The 22,894-nt window shown below is 42.1% G+C and overlaps 1 protein-coding gene across 3 annotated transcripts in view; it reads left to right on the forward strand.

The window, feature by feature from the left end:
* MOB3B (MOB kinase activator 3B) overlaps positions 1 to 22,617 on the forward strand; it is a 193,478-nt gene extending 170,861 nt beyond the window's left edge. For all 3 annotated transcript variants that reach the window (XM_081275855.1, XM_081275854.1, XM_081275856.1), the window contains one exon: positions 17,222 to 22,617. In XM_081275855.1, the coding sequence (XP_081131981.1) occupies positions 17,222 to 17,251 (30 nt within the window). In that variant the 3' untranslated portion in view covers positions 17,252 to 22,617. The remainder of the gene's footprint in view (positions 1 to 17,221) is intronic.
* The last annotated feature ends 277 nt before the right edge of the window (positions 22,618 to 22,894 follow it).

Below are 22,894 nucleotides of genomic sequence, written 5' to 3' on the forward strand. Positions count from 1 at the left end.
AAAGGGGCAAGGGAGAATTTTCAGGAGTGATAGAAACACTGTACCTTAATTATGGTGTTAGTTACATGGGACCAGACATCTGTCAAAACTCATCAAAATGTGCATTTAAATAAAAGCATATTACTGAAGACAAAATATACCTCAATAAAGTTTATTTTAAAAAGTATTCTTAGGAAATGCCCCCAACATATTTTTAAAACACCTTCAGTATTCAGAAGATCAATGTTTTGACAAGTCTTTGCTGAAAACTTTTGACTTCCTTGCTGCCTGGGTAATTAGTAAGACAAAACTAAAAAAGTAGCAATTCATCTCTAAGGGTCAATTAGAATATCTGCATTTCAGTTGGTTATAATAACAAAAAAAGTGATCCATGTCACAGAGAAAGACATGAGGAACCCACTGGCAGGAAACTTTTCGTTTAGCTCTTTGTCAGTCTCTTACTATAAATTTTAAAGTTAAAAGCAGCAGACCTAAACATCAGGCTCCAAAGCAGCTGGATGGAAAGGCCTGTGCGGGGTTCTTCAGAGGGTTCCCAGAGGAGTCAGTCAAACCGCTCATCTCTCAGCCTTCTTACTGGCCCCAATGGATGCCATGACTGAGAAATGCATCTGTCTCCCAGGCCCGTGACCTAAGTCCCCATACACCATAGCTGTTCCAGGTATGCAAACAGGTGTTTACAAGTCAGTTTCTCTCTCTCCTTGCTTCACATCACCTGAGGCAATTTCAGGTATACCAATTCTCAGGCTCTATCCCAGCCCTAAATCAGAATCTCCAAGATAAAATAAAGCTCTCCAGATGGTTCTCATGGACACCCTAGGTATGCCCCAGTAAGATTATGTGTGGGGCTTTTCAAACTTTTTCCTGTACACGAGCATCTGGGGAGCTTGTGAGGGACCTGGATGCATGGGCTGCGCCACGACATATGATGCCTCAGTATGTGGCTCATGGGTCTGCATTTTTAATAGGCACCCAGGTAATTCGGATGCTGGTGATCCAGGCATCACATTTTGAAACTAATACCAAATTTTCTGTTCTCAAATGTCTGGGAAGAATTGGAGGTCAACAAGATTCCTGAGCCAGAGGGTGACCTCTTCACTTTGATTTTTTTTAGATGCATGTAGCCCTCTCCTTTTATTTCTAAACTTAGAATTTCTTTCCCACCCCAGTCCTTCCCCACGAGTCAACCTTACACCCGCACCCTGTCTAGACCATAATGATGTTTCTCTCAACCCCTGTGGGCAGCTATCATCACCATACCTTAGACTCCAGACCTCATTAAATGTTTTTTTTTTTTTTTTTTTTTTTTTACTGAGATTAAACTCAGGAGCACTCGACCACTGAGCCACATCCCCAGCCCTATTTTGTATTTTATTTAGAGACAGGGTCTCACTGAGTTGCTTAGTGACTCACTGTTTTGCTGACGTTGGTTTGAACTCATGATCCTCCTGCCTCAGCCTCCAAAGCCGCTGGAATTACAGGCATGCGCCACTGTGCCCAGCTCACTAAATGTTTTCTATTAGCTCTGTTTAATCCTTGAAATAATAATGGAGAATTTTTGAGTAAAGCTATAAGCCAGGTACTACAGGAAATATATTTATGTATTACCCATTAATCTGCACACAATTCTGTGAGATAAATACTCTTTTTATTTCTGAAATACTCCATTTCAGAAAGGAAGGAAATCAGATAAGGAGGTGGAGTCATTTGTCCAATGTCACATAGCTTTATGGAACCAGGAATTAAGCAAGTTCATTTTTACTTCAGACCCCAAAAGTGGCCAGTCTTAGTGTTTTCAGGCTGCTAGAACAAGAGATCTTAGGCTGGGAAATGTACAGACAAAAGAAATTTATTGTTCACTGCTCTGGAGGCTTAGGAGTCTGAGATCCCTGCCCTGGCAGATTCTGTGTCTGGTAAAGGCTTGTGTTAGTCAGCTTTTTAGCTGCTGTGACTAAAAGTTCTGAGCAGCACAACTGTAGAGGAGGAAAAGTTTATTTGGGGGCACGTGGTTTTAGAACTCTCAATCCACAGACAGCAGGCTCCATTCTTTGGGGCTCCAGGGGAGGCAGAACATCTTGGTAGAAGAGTGTGGTGGAGGGAAGCAGCTCACATGATGATCAGAGAGCAGAGAGAAAAAGTACACTTGACAGATACAAATATATACCTCAAATCCACACCCCGCCATGTCCCACTTCCTCCAGTCACAACCCACCTGCCTTCAGTTACCACTCAATTAATCCCATCAGGGGAATTAATTCAAGGATTGTTTTAAGGCATTCATAATTCTGTTATTTCTCTTCCAAACCTCTTGCATTGTCTCACACATGAGCTTGTGGGGGACACCTCACATCCAAGCCATAGCAGCTTGCTATCTATCCGCTTCTAAAATGGCTCATGCTAGCTGCATCCTCACGTGGTAGAAGGCCAGGGGAACTTCTGGAACATTTTTTTTTTTTTTTTGTAAGAGCAAAGCCCTCATAACTTAATCACTTCCCAAAAATTACTTCTTAATACTATGACATTGGGTATTCAGTTCCTACATGTGAATCTTAAGGGCCACCAACAGGCAGAACATAATCTACACACAATTCTATGAGTCAAATCTATACACAATTCTATAAATACCACTTTAAATTCATTTACTTAATTATTGAATTATTTAAATTCAATACTCTGCTAATGAAATACATCTGAAAAGGATTTTCCCTCAGGGACATACTTACCCCAATGGGTTCTGATGACTAAAACAGCTAGATGATTTCCAGGGGCCTCCAGGTCCAAAAACAGAGGTTCTGTCCCTCTCTCAGCAGTGTCTAGCTGTGAGACCATGGTCAAGTCACTTCAGCTGAGCCAATGTGTTGCTCATGGTTGAGGGACTCAAATGAGATAATGGTGTGTAAAGAGCTGGCACCAAGTGCTGAGGCCACTCAAAAGACATGATGACCCCTGCCCTCAGCACATTTAATGGCTGTGAATCCAAAGACCCAAACCCTTAGCCTACAGAAGCCAGATAGATAATGAATATGACTTAACAGGTCAGACCCTGAGGGAACATCCACCATGCATCTCCAGCTAATGGTTTCATTGTGGACATAGACATCCAGTGTTTCCAAACCAAAGGCAATTAGAACATTTTAGGTGAAGAATTTTAAGTGGTGGCAATTAATTAGAGCAATTATTTTATTTCTAAATCTCAGGCATAAAATGTTCCTTCCTGGAGTGCAGTTTTGCTCAGGAGTTATCCATTTGCCATTTGGGAAGCAAGAGAGGTTCTGGCCCATTACAACCTGGCTACACATGTACAGTGTCTACACTTACAGTACTGTTTTAAGAAATTTTCTTGATCTTGAAAATCCAGAATTTGCAAGCAGATGAAGTGAAGTATTTGTGTGTATGCTGGGAACCGAGGGGACAACTGGGTTGTATAAGGCTTGGATGAAGCAGACAAGACAGGTGATTTGATGGAGTTAGTGTCAACTTCATAGCATGTTGCCTTGTACTGGAGTGGTACTGCTGGTCTGCAGTGACTGTATTGCTGAAGACACCAAGGGATACAGAGCATGGCTGTTCCTTTGTCATCAGCTTCACTTGACAAGACCAGTGTCACTGCCAGTTGGCATTGAGAGTGTTGACCCCGTCGCTGCCAGGCCCGGGCTGTGAGCAGCTGTTGCTATTGTGTGCGCTCCACACAGAAGAGTCTTCAGAACCAACCCCACACCCCCGCGCTCTGAGGAGCTGGTGGAAAGCACCAGGGTGCTCGCAGCACACGCTGAGAGGTTTTAACCTATGGATCTTTGGAAAACTTGGCAAATTGACGGGAAATGGTTATGATGTTTGACCACATGCACATTCAGCTTTAGCTTTACAGCCCAGTGATTAAAGATGAAGACTTCTCATTAAGGTTGGCACTCCTGCCCATGGCTGAACTCCATTTTCAGCTTAAGGTTTCTATTGTGGTTTTTTTCTTTCTTTGGAACTCACTCTTTAACAGCCTTCCTCTGTGCACTACAGGGGACTCTCAGGAGGTGCTCAGGGATTGTGCTGGTTGCCTGTGGTGTCACTGGTGTATGATGGCGCAGTTCTAAGCAGTTCTCAAACATAGTTATTCTATTTTGGTTTCTGTTGCTGGTGAAAGGGTACTTGGCATTTTGCACTGATAGAGATCATTCTAAATGGAAGAGTTTTAGAAAACATTTTTAATTCCAAGACAGGCAGCAGGAACAGAGGGAATTAAATTAGTTGGAAATGGATATTTTCTGGTACACACATGTACATGCATAAGGACATACTGTCACAAGCACATATGCGAACACACAGTAGTGTTCATTTTTTACCAATAAATTTTCAAATCTTCCAAAACTCCTTCTCTGAGAACTTTTTTTAAAAAAAATTTTGCTAATGGAATTGTATGTAAAAATTTTCCTTTTTGAAGATTTAATTTTTTCCAAAATCGATAGCTATGAAGCTTTCAAAATGTTTTTTAATTGTGATAAAATATATATAAGATAAAATTTATCAACTATGTAACATGCACAGGTCAGTGGTATTAATTTTACTAACCTTGTTGTGCAACCATTACTACGATCCAGCTCTAGATCTTTCCTTCTTGAGGCCTGTACTTTTTATTTTTATTGTTGCTGTTTCTCACATATGAGCAGGTCTTAGGAGATACAATTGAGGCCAGAACTGGGAACCAAAAGTATGCAAAGAAAAAGGACATCTTTTATTTCTTTTGGACTGAGGTAGTGCTGCTACAAACTGCTACCTACCAATACATTAGGCAATTTCCCTTTTCTATTGAGAGTAAAACACAGAATAATCACAGTAGCCCATAATGTTCCCTATTGCTAAAAATTCTAAAATTCCATTCTCATAGTAAGATATCAGAAGAACAAATGAATAAGGAACTCCACTAGGTAAAAATCACTTTAGCCTGGTAGGCAGATTTCTTAAAGGTACAGCTCATACCATTTTCGTGGTTCATATTCATGAGTCTGAGAATAAGGAAATAAAAGGACTTGCCCCTCCCCCCTCCTCTGAAGCCTTAGGCATCTACCTGTCAAGGACTGCAGGGGCGCTGAGCTCTCTCCTTTCTTGCCTCAGGTGTGTAGGAACTTACTGGTGTGGCATGACTGGTCTCCTGAGATAGGAGAAATAATGGGCTTTTTATTGCCAGATCAATTTTGGAAAGAAAGATTGGGCATCCATCTGTAACCATGTGGACTTTATAGAGCCCCTCTGGTTGTGGTGTTGGCCTGGTGCAGGGCAGGCTCAGCAAACATTTTCTGAAGAGGGCCCAGTGCTGAAAGTTTGGGCATATGAGCCATATGGTCTCCGTCACCACTCCTCAGCTCTGCTGTTGAGGTATGGGAGCATTCACAAACAATACAGAGCCCTTGGATGTGGCTGTGTTCCTGTAAGATTTGTTTATGGACATTGAAATTTTAATTTCATATGATATGCACATGTCAGAAATAGTCTTTTGATTTTTTTTTTAACTGTTTGAAAATGCAATCACCATTCCTAGTTTATAGGTCACATGAAAACAGGTAAAGCCTGGATTTGTCTCATGAGCTGTACTTTTCTGGTCCCTGATATAAATTAGGGAAAACAGGATTCCAAGGCCTATTGACAAGATCTGAATGGTAGTCCTGGTTCAGATTCTTTCTCTGCCAAGTGTTAATCACATAACCTTGGGCAAGTCACCAAACCAAGTTTCAGCTTCTCCACAGGGGGAACACCATTGGCCACCTCACAGAGAGGAGAGTCAGTGATGAAGTAGGACACAAAATCGTGATTCAGCTGCTAAAGCTCTGAGGAGCCTCGATTTTTTTCTCTCTGGGAGCTGGAGAACATTTTAGTTGGTGGTATTCAAATAACTACAACAGCTCAACTTATAACGGCTCAATTTATGATGGTCCAACTTTTTATTTTTCTTTTTTTTTCTTTATGATAATGCAAAAGTAACACACACATTCAGTAGAAACCACACTTTGGATTTTGAGTTTTGACCTTTTCCCAGGTTAGCAATGTGCTAAGATGCTCTGTCAAGATGACAGATTGCAGCCGTGGGCCTCAGCTCCCATCAGCCATGTCAATGCTTGGGGGAACAGCCCTCACTCTGCAGGGCTCTGTGCTGCTCAGCTGGGACGGTCGGTTGGTAGGTTAGCGTATTAGATGCATTTCGACTTAACACTGTTTTCAACTTGTGATGGCTTTATTGGGACATAATCCCATTGCAAGTTGAGAAGCATCTATGGATCTGGTTTTATTAAAACAAAATTTCCAGTTTATTCCAGGTCTATTTACTTCATCAAAGTAATACTTTGTTTCTATCAAAGTAATGAGCCTTCTAAGAAATGACAAAACTTCCTAAATTCCAGGCTCACTGAGGATGAAAATTCCCCATATGTTTTCATCAGACACACAATAGAGGTCTTATGAAGTGATGGCAGCTCTGCCCCACAGTGAAGTTCAGCAGAGCTGGCAGCTTCTATGGGATTCTTTGTTTTCCCAGGGGGAGGTAAATTCTTCCTTCAGGGACCCATGCCCTGAAATTCAGAAAACCGCCAAAATGACAAATCATGTTTCTTCAGGGCTTCTTAAATATCATTAAAGCTAGGCCCATTCAGCTTGTCTGACATTTGGTGAAAGCCTGGTCCTGTAGCCTCACCTCCACGGGAGCTCTCTGCCTATCCCTGATGAAAATCAAGGTCAGGATTCCTTACCCACCCTCCCACACCCAGCTTTCAAAGAGTCAGGCACAGGTGGGTAGTGGGCCATGTTTAAATCTTCCATCCCTCATAGAAGATGTGGCTCATCCCCAAATAAGGGCACAAGGATCTTCTGCCAGCCACCCATCCAGCTGTGCTGATGAATGCAGTTGTGGGAGTGAGGGGCTAGACCCTTACAGCTGCGCAGACCTCCTAGGGGCCTAATGAGGCCAGCTGGGTGTTAGTGGGAGAGAGCAGCAGTGAAAGTCAGAGAGGGCTACCATGCTGGGTCACAGGTTGCATCACTTGATTCAGAAATCATGCTGCACCACTGTACTGTCCTAGTCAGGGGGTAACAGGGCACCAGCATGGCAAGGCACAGTGGGTCCATCTGCAGAGCCAGTCAGGGTGCTCAAAAGCATGAGGTCCCTGCAGGGCTCCAGGGAGGGGATTTTGAGAAGCAGTTTTGATTCACACTCTGGCTCTCCTTAGGCACTGAGGCAGCGCCACCTTTCTGTCACTCATCTCTCGTGGTTCAATGAAAGGACTTAAGAAATATGCAGCTCTGCCTTTCTATGAACCAGTGCAAATCCAGAGGCTGGATATGTTTACCTCTAGTGACTTATTTCTAATGTTTGTAGGGTTTGGAAAAAGAACAGTTTGATTCTTACACCAGTATGGATAAATATTCTCCGTGGGTGGCGGGTATATGTTTATCCATTCACATGTATACATGCACTTGAGAGCCTGCATATTTGTTGGCCCGTGCATGTGCGCGCGCACACACACACACACACACACACACACACACACATTGTGGAAACACCCTCCGTGTCAGTAATGTGGGCTTCTGTTTAGGAACAGAATTAATCAAATAAATATTGTTCTTTCCAGTTTAGGGAGGTCTGGCCTGGAGTGTTTCTATTTTTATTTCATTTGGCTTATTTGCCACCCACATTCCTAAAAGACAGCAGAAAGAACAGTTTCATTTCTTATGTGCTAGCTGGAGCTCACATTTATTTATAGAGTTTGGAGAACTTTAATTTTTTTTTTTTAATCTGGCCGCCCTGCCTTCCTTTTCAAGTTCAGACTTTCCTCACTAACAAGCGAGGAAAGACAGTATCCCTGCCTGTGGACCTCCCTGCAGCATGTCCCCATTACTGCTTGCACCTCCCCATGTCTGTGGCCCATGTGGGTGTGGCGGGGCTGCTGGCTCAGACACCTAGCTGAGAGATGTGAAGATACAAATGAAGGTGTTCAGCAGGATGCCTTGGGATACAGATGGGCAAGTTTCAATCCTGGTGACCCTAATGACTACTTATGTGACCTTGGCCAAGGTGCTTACCCTCAGATCCCCCTCTCTAGAGTAAGGACAAGACCTCTTGCCACCCAGGACTGCTATAAGGACTGATTAGAAGAATAATGAATGTGCAACACCAAACACAGTGCCTGGCACACAGGAGAGACACAGGGAATGATAGTTCTCCATGAGGAGAGGAAGACACTTTTGTTTATCAGTTAGGGTTCTGTTATCATGGCTCTATCTTGCTCACTCTCCTGTGAACTGCTACTACTTTATTCGTTCTTCCATCCAGCCATGTATCAAGCTACTTTTAAATGTGTGTGTGCACACACGTATGTATGTATGTATGTATGTATAAAGCCTTATTCCAACAATTTAGGGTCACTACGGTCAGTCTCCTACTGGAATTCTTTCTCAGTTCCTGTCAAATGACAACTACATGACAAAAATAGTTTTGAAAATAATGTTAAGGCCTCATTCCTGACCCCTGGCAAGGAATGTGCTCTTTACTCGATGGTCAGTTTGGCGTCCTCTGAACAGAAGCTTCCAGCTGAGAGGCCCTGCCCTCTTGACAGCTGCAGAGGAGCTAGATGCTCCTTGCTTCAAAGGCCCCAGGGCCACAATGAAGAGCTCTGAGTCCAGGGCGAGTGTGGGACATGAAGATTCTCCCTGGTGGCACACAGAGCTCCCCACCTGCAGCATTCCCCCCACGGGATCCTGGGAAGCAGCTAGGAATGGTCCAAGAGCGCATTCTGTGTAGCCAGGCTGCATCCTCACACTGCCCAGATAGAACTGAAGACTCCTTAGAAGGTCCTGCCCAGGAGGCCCCACCGGTGAGGTTCCCTGCACATTCACAAGAGTTGGGGTGGGAAGATCCCTGTCCCTGGAATTGTCAAGGTATTTAGGAGAAGGCCAGCATTACCACCTCTGATTCAATAAGCTATTTGGATTCTAGAAAATGAGAGGGGAATCCCTTACCACTGAGAGTGGAAGTCATCCTAATTTGGACAGCTGTGGCCCTGTGACAAAGCTTCCCTGAGCCCCAAGGCCACAAGAGAGCTGCTCAAAGACCATCTCTGCCCGTCAACAGTTCCAGCTTCCCCACAGGGAACTGGCCAAAGAGTTGTTTGGGATGTTTTATATTTTGCTTGTTTGTTTTTCTTAACTTTTTTCCTTCTTTTGTTTTTCTAGGGATTTCCTTACAGCAAACAGCCTGATAATTGTCCTGGATCTCCCTTGCAATGCACTGTGCCCCTGTCTGAGGGAGGGCCAGCTGCCAGGCTATGTCCTTAGCAACCAGCTACTGGGCTTTTCTTTCTCCTTCCTCATACTGGAGTCCTGTGCCCTTCCTTGAAATTGCTAGGTGGCTTTATAGACATAAAAGTGTGAGCTGGAGTGTTCTGGTCACTCCATGCAGAACAGTACAGAAACATACAGAAGCTGGTTGGGTGCTGGGCTGCCCAAGGGAGGGAGGCAGGTCCTAAAATTATGAAGGTCACATGAAGTTGCTGGTGCTTTATCTGGGACAAGATGGAGATGTAAGGACCAGTTTAAACCTCTTTGTATCTTCAGCCTCATCTTTCTAGGCAGCACTGTTGAAGATACCAGCAGGGTTTAGAGTCGTCTTCTTCACCTGGGCCACACATTGGTATCATTGCATGGCAGTGCGTTGTCATGGGAACTTCTGAGTCCTTCAGCTAGAGGAAGAGAGATCAGTTGATTTTTATTTTTATAGCTACTTCTTCTGATTTCACAGTCCCTCAGATCATGCTGGCCCGATGCTGGAATACCCTTGACATCAGCATCACCATGCCTCTCCTGGGGCCATGGTGGCAGAAGAAACCTCACTGATCCTTGCTGCTGTCTGCTGACAGGAATTATCTCAGACCAGCCGAGTTCCCCAGCATTCCTTGCTGATGCCAATCCACATTTCTTAGTTCTCTTCCTCATCACTCCTTCAAGAACACTGCCGGGGCCAAAGGACTTGCTTTTGCATAAGGGATTAGATCTGGAGATGGAGAAAAGAGCAAACTACCCATGTGAGTTTGAGTGTAGAAATCTGGCCTGAGGGAGAGATGGGTGTTGGCAGGAGAGAGGGTGGGCAGGGAGGATGGGCGAAACCTTGGCAAAGATCTCACCAGCACAGCTCTTCAGAATGGAGGAAAGGGGGGACCCCTGTGGGAGAAATGGGATTTTTGAGATGGCCAACATTTTTATTCCATACACTTCTGGAAGAGGGGAAAAACATAGCTCATAGTTCAAGAAACAAATGGATATAATATGAATACGATTTGGAGAGTCTGAATGTAAGGTGAAAGGCACCACCTAACACCATCTTTCTGACCTGGCCTCTACAAAGTGCCTAACCTTCCCAGTTATAGGATGTTGGTGATACACATCCAGCCCAGCAGAAATGTCCGCCCTGAGCTTCTGTGCAAGCCCATTCTAGATCCATCTCTTTCTAGTGGAGCATGGGCCTGAGGAGAGGAGAGGAGAACAGAGGTGAGGAGGGGAGAAGAGAGGAGGCCAGACTCCAGCATGGGGTCTGGGAAGGGATCCCCAGAGGCTGTGCTGCTGCCTCCACAGCTTTTACTGGTGGACTCAATTTCACTGATTTTCAGCAGCCATCATCTTGCATAACCCTTAAAATGTGTTGATTGGGAAAGTGCTCCGGGCAGTGAAGCTCTCCTGTTTTCTGTCTCCTTTTTCTTTGAAACAGAGATACAGATACAGATATAGATAGCATGTGTGTCCTGTACCCAGTGCACCATGTTAGCGGACAGGCAACTTGCTTCTCTATTAGATCCAAATCTAGCATTATGTTGTATACTTTTCACTACCTATTTTAAGCCATGAGATTTTTAGTGAGGGGAGGGGGCTGATGAGGGGAGGAGCTCAAGTACATAGTACATAAAGGTCAGGTCTCGAAGCTTCTCTCAACCCCTGCTGACCTTTTGACACCCACCTTCTTGTTGTCTCTGAACTTTCTTCCTCAGTTACTTCTTTATTGGAATATTCATTTTCTCCTTATTGTTTCTGAGAATTAGTAGAAAGTGGGTGAACAAAAGGAAGACATGGGTCTCAAGATGCTGTTGTTGCAGCACTTTTATTCATATATATATATTTTAAGATACTATTCCTCCCCCCACCAAGTAGTGGGAACAGCATGGTTTTTATTTGTTTGCTTGTTTTGGAGTCAACAAAGTCTGGGTTCAGGTCCTTATTCTTGTACTTACAAGTTAGGTGAACTTGGGAAAGTGACTCAATATTCCAATTCTCTGAGCCTGTGATTCCTCATCTGTAAATTAGTTTGTCAGTAGGGTGAGAAAGAAGTGCACAGAGTTAAGTGTAAATCCCTCTACCTTGGGAGGTACTCAGTGCATGTTGCACCCCCCCACACACCCCCGCTTCTCATGTTATTTGGCCTGATTATTGCTTTTCAATTAATTTTAGTCTAATAAATATTTTCAAAGCACCTGATATGTGCTTTGTACCAAGGTTCAAGCGAAAATGAGATCTGATCCATCTCTTTGAGAGTAGCCTCATGCTAGAACAAAAGTAATAAATGGTCACAGAATGATTTGGAAGGTGCTACAAGCATGAAGGGAAACTGGACAAGGAACATCTGAGACCTATTGCAGACGGTAGGGGAGTGACGTAGGGTAAGAGATGTCCCGGAGGAGGTGACAACAGACTGAGAGAACTGAAGGGTGATGGAGTTGAGAGAAGGATGTTCTGGGAAGAAAGGCACAAGTGAAAGCATCTGTAGGGGAATGGCTATGGATTCCTCAAGAGAGGAGGAGTGATGGGGAGTGCAGGGGTGAGGCTGGGTATGAGGAGCCCCATTCAGGAAATGCAGTGGATGCTGCAGTTGGGAATTAACAGGAAAGTCGTGGAGAGCCCTGACAGCAGTTTAGGCTAAGGGGTGCCATCCTGTGACACTGGGTTTTAACTGAAGCATACCAAGCCCAATCTGAGGACTCCTTGACACAGGTTTCCTCTTCCAGATCCCCACTCTGTGGGGAGGACACTTGCTTTCTGACAATCTGAGTTTCTGCATCTCTAAAGTGAAGGCATTGGACTAGATGATGTCCCTGTTTCCTCCCTGCCTGAGCAGTGGTCTATGAGTCTACTATGGTGATGTCAGTTTTTCAGAACCTGTTTCATAATGCTTAAAGTCAACCTATTGTAATTGTTATGCTGGCATGATGGCCAACACCTAGTAAATATTTTTTCTATATGCATTTTATGTAAAAAATAGATTGCTAAAATGTGCAATGGCATAGTGCTGTAAAATAGGAGTTAAGAGTTGTCTTCTTTGTAGTCTTGACTGGGTCAGAAATTGTTCATTCAAGTGATTGCATTTCTTTTGACCATTTATTCTGCTTTAGTTATAAAAATAGGTAAGCTGAGAGATAAGAGTAACATCTGACTCATAGAGTTCTTGGAAGTTTGGTGTGTGGATACCAAGACTTCTTGAAATGGCTAACAAATGGAGAACAGTTTCAATTTAAAAAGAGGTTATATACATTGAAGAAGTTCCCCACAAAAGCTAGGGGCAAAGGTCACTGTAACTTCATTTCTAAAACCAAATATGATTCAATCTGGAGTCTGCACCTACTTCCCTGTTCATTTCTCTCTAAATTACTATAACTTGTTTTTTTAGAAAAAAAGTATGAGTATTAAAATAAAAATGCAGAGACTATGCAAAACTCAAAACATCAGAAATAGAAAACGTGCATGATTACATTTAGACAGGAAAAAAAAACCTCATGTTAGACCTCTAATTTCTATTTTGTCCTTAAAATAGCTGGATCCCTCAAACCATCTATGCTGCAGGTGACTTGGAAAGAAATATCCCTCATCATACATTAATATAAAACAAAAAGTTTTCTAGGACTGAGGCAAAAATGAAATGAATTCCCACTCTAATAGAAAGTGATGTAAGGCATGTGAGCAAGGCCTTGGGGCAACCCACAAGGGGCATTAGTTGCTTTCTGGGAGCTGAAGTTGAAACTTGAAGGATATGAACATTTGCCAGGCATAGAAAAGCAGAAAGGATTTACCAGGGAGAAGAAACAGCTTCCCAGAAACTGCTAGAAGCCCCGTTGGCCTGGCTGGGGTGGTGAATGGTGGGGATTAGCAGGTCAGCAGAGGGTGGAGGGACCTGGCTACCCACAGCCTTTGTCAAGCTGTTGGCAGTGGAGAACCAGGTACCAAACCATGCTGAGTGGCTCAACCAAACCTCTGCTTTATTCCTGGACACACACACACACACACACACACACACACACACACACAAAAAAAAAAACAAACAAACAAAAAAAAAACTGGTGTTTAAAAGAAAAAAAAATCTTGATATACTAGTCGAGTAAGGCTCTATGAACATTTCTCTGAAAATTCTCATCATCTGCGGAAATCAAAAGCACCTTTTGGAATTCTTTCAGTGGTCTGTCTTAATACTTCTGGCGGTCCATGACTCCAGCAATGGCAAAATCGTCTTAGCGCTCTACTTAGAAGTAGTTTGAACCACTGTCCCCTGGAGGAAGGAATGTGTTTGGCCCTGCTGGATGCCTGCGGGAGGGCTCTGATGGGGACGGCCGCTGGATTCCCCCGCCCCCGCAGCCCACACCGCAGACTAGCTTTCTTTAAACGGCGGATTGGCGCCATCCAGTGAACAAGTGCTAGAATACAACTTGGGGACTTGTAGATTTTTGAAGGGGGTACAATTGAAATGTCAAGTTTCTGATCTGCCGTTCCCACCATTATTTCCCTGTAAAGTTTAACAGCTATCCCAGGAAACAGGGTTTTGTTTTTATTTTTGTTTTTTTTTCCTTCATGTTGAGGCAGCACACTGTGAGGAAAGCCCCAATCCTAAATTTTCACAAACTGTAACTCAGTGACCTTGGATAAGTCTAGATCCTCTCTGAAACTCTTCACCCTCACCCATCTTTTAAAAAACAAAAAAATACATTCATATTTTTAGTATCCACAGTTTTTCAGTGGCACAATTGTTTTAGTATTTCTTCATTGCAATTTATGATTCAAATTGGCATAAGTCCAGGTGGAGAAAAAAAATATTTCTGGCATCTTGAAAATTCAGAAAATGATTTACAGCTACCTGTCATTAATTTATATATCAACAGCTCTTGAATGCATATTTCTAAGAAAGTCTGAAAAACTTTAAACTAAAATTGCATAGTAGAAAGAGCTGACCTTTGCAGCCAGATAGGCCTAAATTTAAATCCCACACCTGCCATATTCTGCGTGACTTTGATAATTTACTCTCCTTCCCTGAACTTGCCTCCTCATAATTCCATAGAGATGGCACATCTTTCATGTGTCAGGGTCAGGGTTACGTGACATAACACCTGCGGAACAGCAGACACTGGGACTGATACGCAGATGCCTCTGTTTAATGGATGCAACTGCTCCTGTTTCATCTCTGCAGTTTTCCTATTTATCTTCAGCAAATCATCCTGCCCAGAGACCAGGATTCTTCTGCCAAATGAAGATCATAATTCATTCTTAAGGTTATACAGATGCAAAGACATAACCACCCCAAAGCACCTGGCACTTTATGGGTGTTTAACAAACACTAGTTTCTTTCTTTCTGAAAGTGCTAACCCATTGCAAATAATTATAATATTTGATATAAAGCTAAAATTGTATCCATCCCATATTTACTATCTTCCTTTATTTTTTTTTCAAATGTACACACATACCCTTGTTACATTCCCACCTCATTTTTCCTGTCTCTTTCATCAAAAGTTAACACACCTGACATTTCAATTCAGTTGCCAAGTGGGGTGGCACATGCCTATAATCCCAGAGACTTGGGAGGCAGAGGCAGGAGGGATCATAAGTTTGAGGCCAGCCTAGAAACTTAGTGAGGCCCTATTTCTCAACAAACAAACAAACAAACAAACAAAAAACCACAAGAGCCTCTTAAAAAGGAACAGCAAGTTTGTTGCAGAGTTGCCCTGGTGTTTATCTATTCCTCTCACCAGAAGCATGGGTCCTTCTTTTGCACAGTTATGCACTCACCTATCCACATCCTGCTATGGTCACAGCTTCCTCTGCTTCAACCATAGCAACACCAGATACCTAGTCAGGTATCATCTCTCCACCCTCATTGGTCCTCCCTTCTAAAGTTTGCATCTCTCTAGTGGTAATCAGAGAAGTCTCCAAGGCCTCCTCCCCACAGCAAGAAAGACTGCCTCCGTGTTCATGCTTCTGAACCACATCTTTCTGTAGGAAGAGATCAGAAAAAGAATTAAGGTATTTTGAGCATATGTTAATACACTTGACCTTGCTGTGACCTTTTCAAGTCAGTATTACTCTCTGCATTACAGATGAGGACATAGAAGACCTGTTCACTCCTTGATCAAACAAAATATTGCCAAGCTCTGGGAATGCAAGAGCAAACAACAGACACAACCCTTCTCTCTCAGATCCACAGGATTTTACAAAGGATGAATCCAGGAGGAGGAAGGAAAATAATAGATGAGTCCAATTGTGAAGACGGGTGCTATGAAAGGGTGGAAGAGGGGAATATGCCCCATCTCTGGGGTTAGAGAAAGTGTGCCTAAAACCGGGCATTAAGATCTGGAGATTTGGGGAGATCACACAGGTGGGCAGTGTGTGACAGAAATAGGACTGAAATCCAGGTGAGCTTGGTAGCTCTGTGCTTCATAGCCTCTCCTCTGATAAATTCTTACATTGATGTCATGGTGCTTTGGCTTGTGATCCACACCTCTTTCTCCTCAATGGATTGCAGCTCCATGAATACAGCAGTCTTGTCTCCCAGGCATCTACGCAATATGAGTAATATGTATAAGTAAATGGTTGCTTAATTTTTCAATATATGCATTTGTATGTCATTTTCCATATTTAATAGTATTATAGGGATGCAAAAGTGCCTAGATTCTGCACTGTATATTGTTTCTTTAACCAACACATTTGTATGGTTTTAGAACATAACTCTCTCTGAGCACCTGGGCCCTTCCATGTCGAGCTCCTTTGATTCAGATGTTGCCTGCTTTGTAGGCCAAGGTGATTGGATGCAACTTGGAAACAACTCACTCATCTAATTAAAATAACATTGTCCTTGTCCTCCTGAAATGTTGAATGGCACAGAGCTCATTTTCAGCTTGCTACCCACACTATCCTTGGAGATGAAAGAGGAGTCCCTAGCCGGTGCCCAGTCTTGTGCTAGGGGTGGGGGATACAAAGGTGGAAGTGTGTGTTGTGATATGAGAAGTGTTTCCTCTTCTGGACCCTTAGTAATGTGCAGTCCAGTAGGGCCCACAGACATGCCCAGCACCCACACACACTCACAAAGGTTCCAAACAGTACACCCTATGCAAGGACCAGGTGTGCACAGGTGGAGGGAATGGATGTTTCCACTGTGGTTGGTATCGAGTGCCAGAAGTTCTTTCAGGAAGGTGGAAGTCATCTTTTCTGAGTTGGGAAAATGAATGTCAATTAACCAAGTTAAAGAGGGGTAGGTGGGATGTGGCAGGAACTGGTCATAGGCAAGGGGTTCAGCCCATGCAGAATCCCAGAGGAAGAGAAAGGATGACATATCTGGGATCCGTGAATGCCCGCAAAGGCCAGGTACATGATGTCTATGGGTGAATGTCAGGTGACTGCACGTCAGACACTTTGGTACAGTCTTCATTTCCATGAAGAATGTCCTCTTTCCTGCTTTTTCATTGACTTCTACATATTGAAATTATTCATTTTCCCAACTTTGACTGAAACTTAGCTAAAGAGAAGTTGTTCTCTAACAATAGCTGTCCAAATCCACTTATCATATTGGTTGGCAAGTGATACTTTCCTTGGGGACACAACTGAGAGTGTGTGGGGGGGGACTGGGGCAATCTGGAGAGCATTTTCTCTGTCTGAAGAGGACAGCCATTCTTCAACTCCAGCTGCTCAGTGGCTCCAGATCTTACAAAGTTTCAGAAAAAGCAAGCAACATGGATTTTTTGGCAAGACAGTAAAACTCTTTAAACTGTACCTTAATTAAAGAAAATACATAAATAAATAAGCCTGTGGACTGAATGGAACACATCCTCATGCTGAACCTTATTCATGGGCCATGCTTGCAACCTGCAGGTCCTGAGAGTGCCTTCAGAATCCTCATCCCATCATTGCTGTGCTTATAGTTTCTTCTAACCACCCTTCTTTCCTTGCTTTCCAGAAAGAGATGACGAGCAGGATGTGTCACTAATGCTCCATCTCATCCTTCGGAAGAAAGGAAAGCCGTTTCCTCCTGGAGCCCCAGGTGGACAGAAAGCGGACCTCCCTGGATGAAATGGTGCACCTACTTCCCGGACCAGAAGAGGTGGAGTCGATCAGTGACCTCCGAGAGACACGTTCCCCACTCACTTCATGTGCTCTTAACCCTCTGAGTGCTGCTAGACCAGACCTGTGGACCAGAAGACCACAACATGGAAGAAGGACCAGCCCTTGACCCTTCCGGCTCAGGAATCGTCCAGGAGGGGCCTCTGCACTTCCGTGCATGTCATGGTTCTGCCTGTGACCTGCCGCCTAAGCTTTACTGGAATTCAGGTTTTAAGACTGAGATGTTTATTAGGACCTTTCCACTTACCTGTCTTGTCAGCCGGTTGACTTTTCGGTCATTTGCTTTCTAAGTACCAAGTGAATTTGGGAACTTTGGATACACAGCAAGTTTTTCTATAACAAGCCTTCCTTTTGGGTCTCTGAAGGCTCCCACTCTGATCCTGTGGCTTCACATTCTGCAGGGCTGTGGAGCTGTGAGATCTGAAGCCCATCTGGCAGCATCCATGCCATTTCCCTAAGAAGCAGTTCTATCAGGGACCACTCCAGAGCCTGGCTTGTCTCTGTTCCAAACAGGGTCTTCACAATCTAACTCCAGGGAAGAGACTGGCCACTCGCAGAACGCTAACAAGTTACCAGTTTGCCCTGATCAGAATGTACTTTTTTTTTTTTTTTTAGTAAGCATCATTCCTTGACTCTCCTATTGATATTCTTTCCTGTTTCCCAGAAAAGAGAAATAAAAGAAAGTTACAAATGACCAAGAATGGTCAGTAAGATCCCTGAGCCACATTAGTGCGGTGTTTGTTCTGTAAAGAGCAGGGAGTCCTGGCTGGACAATTGGTTATTTGGTGTATGTCAATGATACACCCTTCTCTGTTGATTTGTCACCTTACTCACTGGCTCTCTGAGCTTGAAACTCAACCAGTCTTTCTCCTCTGCCATGTTATGTTATGGCACAAAATTAACTTCTGGAAAGTCCCATTGATTGTGCCCAGTTACCAAGGTAGCAGTAGAGCTGGAGCTAACTTCATTATTCCGTTTTCCCCCAATTTTTCTCTTTCAGTAGACAGAATAACACAGTCTGCACTGTGCCCTGCCTTTTGAAACCTAACATAGTTGTAATTGATGAAATGTTGACTTCTCTGATTCATTCACAAAAACCGTGGTCCTGTCAGCCCAGCCTGTGACGAGGGGGTAATAATACTTCCAGTGATATTTGAGTTTAATGAATTATCTGTTGGTGGAGGGAAGTAGATAAGAATGTATTAGCACACTTAATATAATAACAATTAAAAGAGAAATGAGCGACTCTGGATTTCTTTTATTATACATAATGTGTTAACATTATTTGTGGCTGTCATGAAAGCCTAGAGGGCATGAAATCTCTGTCCAAACCAAGAAAGGGCTGACTGTGTGCACAGTGGCCTTCAACACTGACCCAACCACGTGGACAGATCCTTGCTTCCTATCTTACAAACATTGTCTCATGGAACCCAAACGCTGCTACCTCTCTCCATGTTGTTCACGCTGGTCAACAATAAACTTTCTTTTTTCTCTTAAGTAACTTTAAGAGGCCAAGATAGGCAAAAATTTTTCTCATCCTAACTTTTGACTGAGGTGGAGGGAAACTGTCTTAAGGATACAGAGGAAATAAGAGCCCCTAATTCCTGAAATGTATAATATGCAATACCACATGAGAATGCAGGATGGTGGGACAAAGAAATGGAGCCCTTGCCCTTGAGATTTTTGTACCATGGAAAACCACAGGATGTTTGCATTTAGAAAGTTGAACATGTTCCTGCATTTCAATGATGCTTAATCAAATGGAAGGCTAGAATCTGAAGACATTTGTCATTAATAAAGTTGTTGTCTACTAACTGTATGAAATAAATTTAAACATCCAAACATTTTTTGTACTTCTGAAACATTCTCCTCATGGCTATGTTGCTAATTGCACTAATCAACTCTTCTAGAGTAAATTCTAGAAAACTGCTCTTGTATTTTTTAATTACAGGATGTTCCTATTCCCACAGAACTTTGTTTGGCAAATTCTAAGGAAAGTCTTCATAGAAAAAAAAAAATTTAACTCTTTGGCCTGATTTTGTCTTCCACAAATCTCTTACTGCAAATGCAGAATCTGAGCTTCTGGAAGGCTCCAGATTTCTCCATTCCTCTGGGTCAGAGACAGGCAACCCTGCTTCTTTCTCCCAACCTGGTCCCCTCTCCTCCTTGTTTTCCCACTTGGGTGGGAGTAGGGGGAGTGAAAATTTCAAAGTTAAAAGATTATAATGGGTATCCATCGTTATGCCCTTAAGTGCATCAATTAACATTTTGCTCCATTTTCTTTCTTACCATAAATACATGTTCTGAGTGCTCAATCATTTGAAAATAAGATGTAGACATCATAAAACTTTAAGATTCTTCATCAAGCTCCTCTTAATATGACCCTTGCCCTGATCATCTTCAGTGTCATTATCACCCCCAAGAAACTGAACATCAACACTGTTTGAAATTCTTCAATTGACTCAAAATATTCTTTATAGTTTATTTTTTTTTAATCTAGGATTCAATCAAGAATAACACTTTGCCTTTTATTGCTTTTCTCTTTAGATAATGGACTAGAGTTTCCCTTTTGTGTATACATGTGGTGAGGTGTGTTTGTGGGGCACTGTGTTGTGTTATGTGTACATGGTGCAGTGTGTCCATCAGTTCATGACTGACATCATCATCATTATGATCATTATTATCATTTTTCCTACTGGGTGTTGAACCCAGGGACACTTTACCACTGAACAACCTCCTCAGTTCATATTTAAAATCTTTTTATGTTGAGACAGGGCCTTGTTAAATTGCTGAGGCTGACCTTGAAATTGTGATTCTCCCATGCCAGCCTTGCAACTTGCTGAGATTTCAGGCATGCACCACTGTACCCAGCTGACTGACATTATTAAAGAATTTGAGCCACTTTACTCGTGGAAGTCCCACAATCTGGAGGATTTTGTTTGGTTGGTTTCCTGATTGTTTCCTCATTATGCTCTCTCTCTCTCTTTTTTTTTTTTTTGCAAGAATACTATGTAAGTCAGGTTGTTTCTTCCTATTGCATCACATCAGGAAGCACATGTCTAACATCTCTTCATAATATTAAGAAGGATCAGTGGCTGCAGGTACTATCTATCTGGTCCAACCATTATCAACGTCTATGATTCATTATTAAGCTCTGAAATTCACTAAGCCTAGTTTTTATAGAGGGTGAAGCTATACACGTAAGCATCCATTTCTTAATAACCAGAGTCCATGATCCCCAAAGAGAGTACCCACTGCAGTTAGATGATATACCAGTGGCAAAGGATTCATATCTTTCCATTTAACAGAAGGAAGAGAAACAGGACAGTTGCCTGTGTGGGCAATATGTGGGCATGCTGGCTGATGAGAATTTGTATGGTCATATAGCCAGAGTTGAAATACATGTAACATTGTATCCTCCTATCCTTAGTGACTTCCCACTCAGACCCATGGTTTATTCAGAGAACCTTCTTGTTGAGAGGGATTTCCAAATGTTTCTCGGAGGGAGAATCTTAGATCTTATAATATGTTGTAGCCCTCTAAAGTACCACAGCACATAATCAGATACGAAGTATTTATGTGGTATTAAAATCTTATGAAGGATGGAATAAGGGGTGGGAGGACATGAGTAGGAGTAAAATGCCAAAAAAGTTCCTCAGTAGAAAAATAATGGGGAAAAAAAGTAGACTAAGAAACACTCATTTAGAGTCATTCCTGCTCCTTAGGTTGTCAATTTTTTCTTCCCTGAGTATTTTCTCATTTCTTAGGACCCAGAGTCTTAGATTCAGGATGAATGGGAGGAGCTTTGAGAGATTTCTTAATCCATTCCTTCTACCTCCCAGGCCATGTCAGTGACATTCCCATTGAAAATCTGTTCTCCTCTCACAGATCTCCAGGCATAGAAATTCTGCAGCATCCTCTGGTAGAACCTACTGAAACTCCACAATATCTGAAATCCTTCCACTTTGATTCCAGCAAAAAGTACTGTTTGAATTTCAGCACATCTTTTCTGTGTCCCATCTTTAAAAAATCCAGGGACAGTTCAGCATTAGTAATTACATAATAAAGAGAACTTCATTTGCACATCTATGAAGTTTTTCAAGATTGTTCCCAATGGTCCTTCAATCTTGTTTCCTTTAGAGTTCTCCCAATGACAGCACCTTCGTGGCTGACCTGTTGGTAACCATTTCTATTGTTCAACTAAGAAAGCTTCCCAAAGCTCTTCCCAAGTTTGCATTATGAATATCACCAACCATAATAAACCTGATAAGAAATTAGTTCATGCCTTCTAGAAACCCTGTTGTGTCTTTGTTAAGTCCTGACTTTCTTTCTATACACTTATAGAATTTTAAAAGAAATTAAGTATCCATACAAAACTCTTCCCTATGTTATAACCAACCATTTTGGCTAACCTCCCTGAATTTTCTTTCTTCCTATTTTTAACATCTCATTAGATTACACTGCTTGGGTTGGGTTGTTGTTTTCAATCACCTCTTTAACAGGGAAAACATGAAGGAACTAGAGTTCCACTCATCTCTTTGTGGTGGTTTATGCCAATCTATCAGTGATAGAAGCACATCACTTCCTATGGTCTCTAACCTGGTGTCTCTTCCATACTCGATGAGTATCACGCTGTAAGGGGAAAAAAAAAGTTGTAGGAAAAGTATGGCCATGTCTTCAAGAAATGGTAGAAAGGCACAATTAATAAGGGGAGAGGGAGATGTCATCTGGATAATAATGTTGTTCCTCTTGCTGTGATCACTTTGGTTTGAAGAAACTGGTGATTCTTAGAATTAGCCAAACAAAGTGTGTTTTGAAATGATTGCTTTCCTGCTTTAAAAAAACATATATCAGCAAAACACTTTTATAATAGACTATTTCCCTCTGGGCAGGTATTGACTCTGGGTAAGAATTTTCAGTGACATTATGTAAGGATTTGTATAATATAGAGGGAAGAGTCCAGTTCTAATCAAACAATTAATCTGTCATACCAGCTTCTTGTGTTCTGATTCCAGTTTTCTTGTATCTTTTTTACCTACTTCTGGAAAAAAAAAATGTTGACTATATTTTTAGTTCCATTTGTTATTAAATTAAGGGTTTGGTTATAAGAAAGATAGACTAACACAATTAAATCAATTAGAAAAGCAAGATAAAACTAAAGGATATTTATAAAATCAGTTCTATGTGGGCTTAGAAATTCAAATGTCATAAATAAAAGACATGTAACCATCATCTGGTCTGCCTTTATTTAATGCTTGACTTATTTATTTATTTTATTTAATAATATTTAATTAATATCTATTTCATTTAATTTCTTCATCTTAAAACTGTCCTGGAATAGTTTAATAAGAGGAAAAATAAAAATTCTACAAAACATAATTCAAAATTTATCTGAAAACACATATGCACATATTTGTATTTAGCAGAAGTTTCCTTATCCTATTATAGAATTTTCTAAGAGGCATCAAGCATATAGTTTAGTTTCTCAACAGATTAGTGTTAGACATAC

Source organism: Spermophilus citellus, assembly GCF_964194105.1.
Source record: "Spermophilus citellus genome assembly, chromosome: 2".
In the NCBI taxonomy this organism is placed as follows: Eukaryota; Metazoa; Chordata; class Mammalia; order Rodentia; family Sciuridae; genus Spermophilus; species Spermophilus citellus.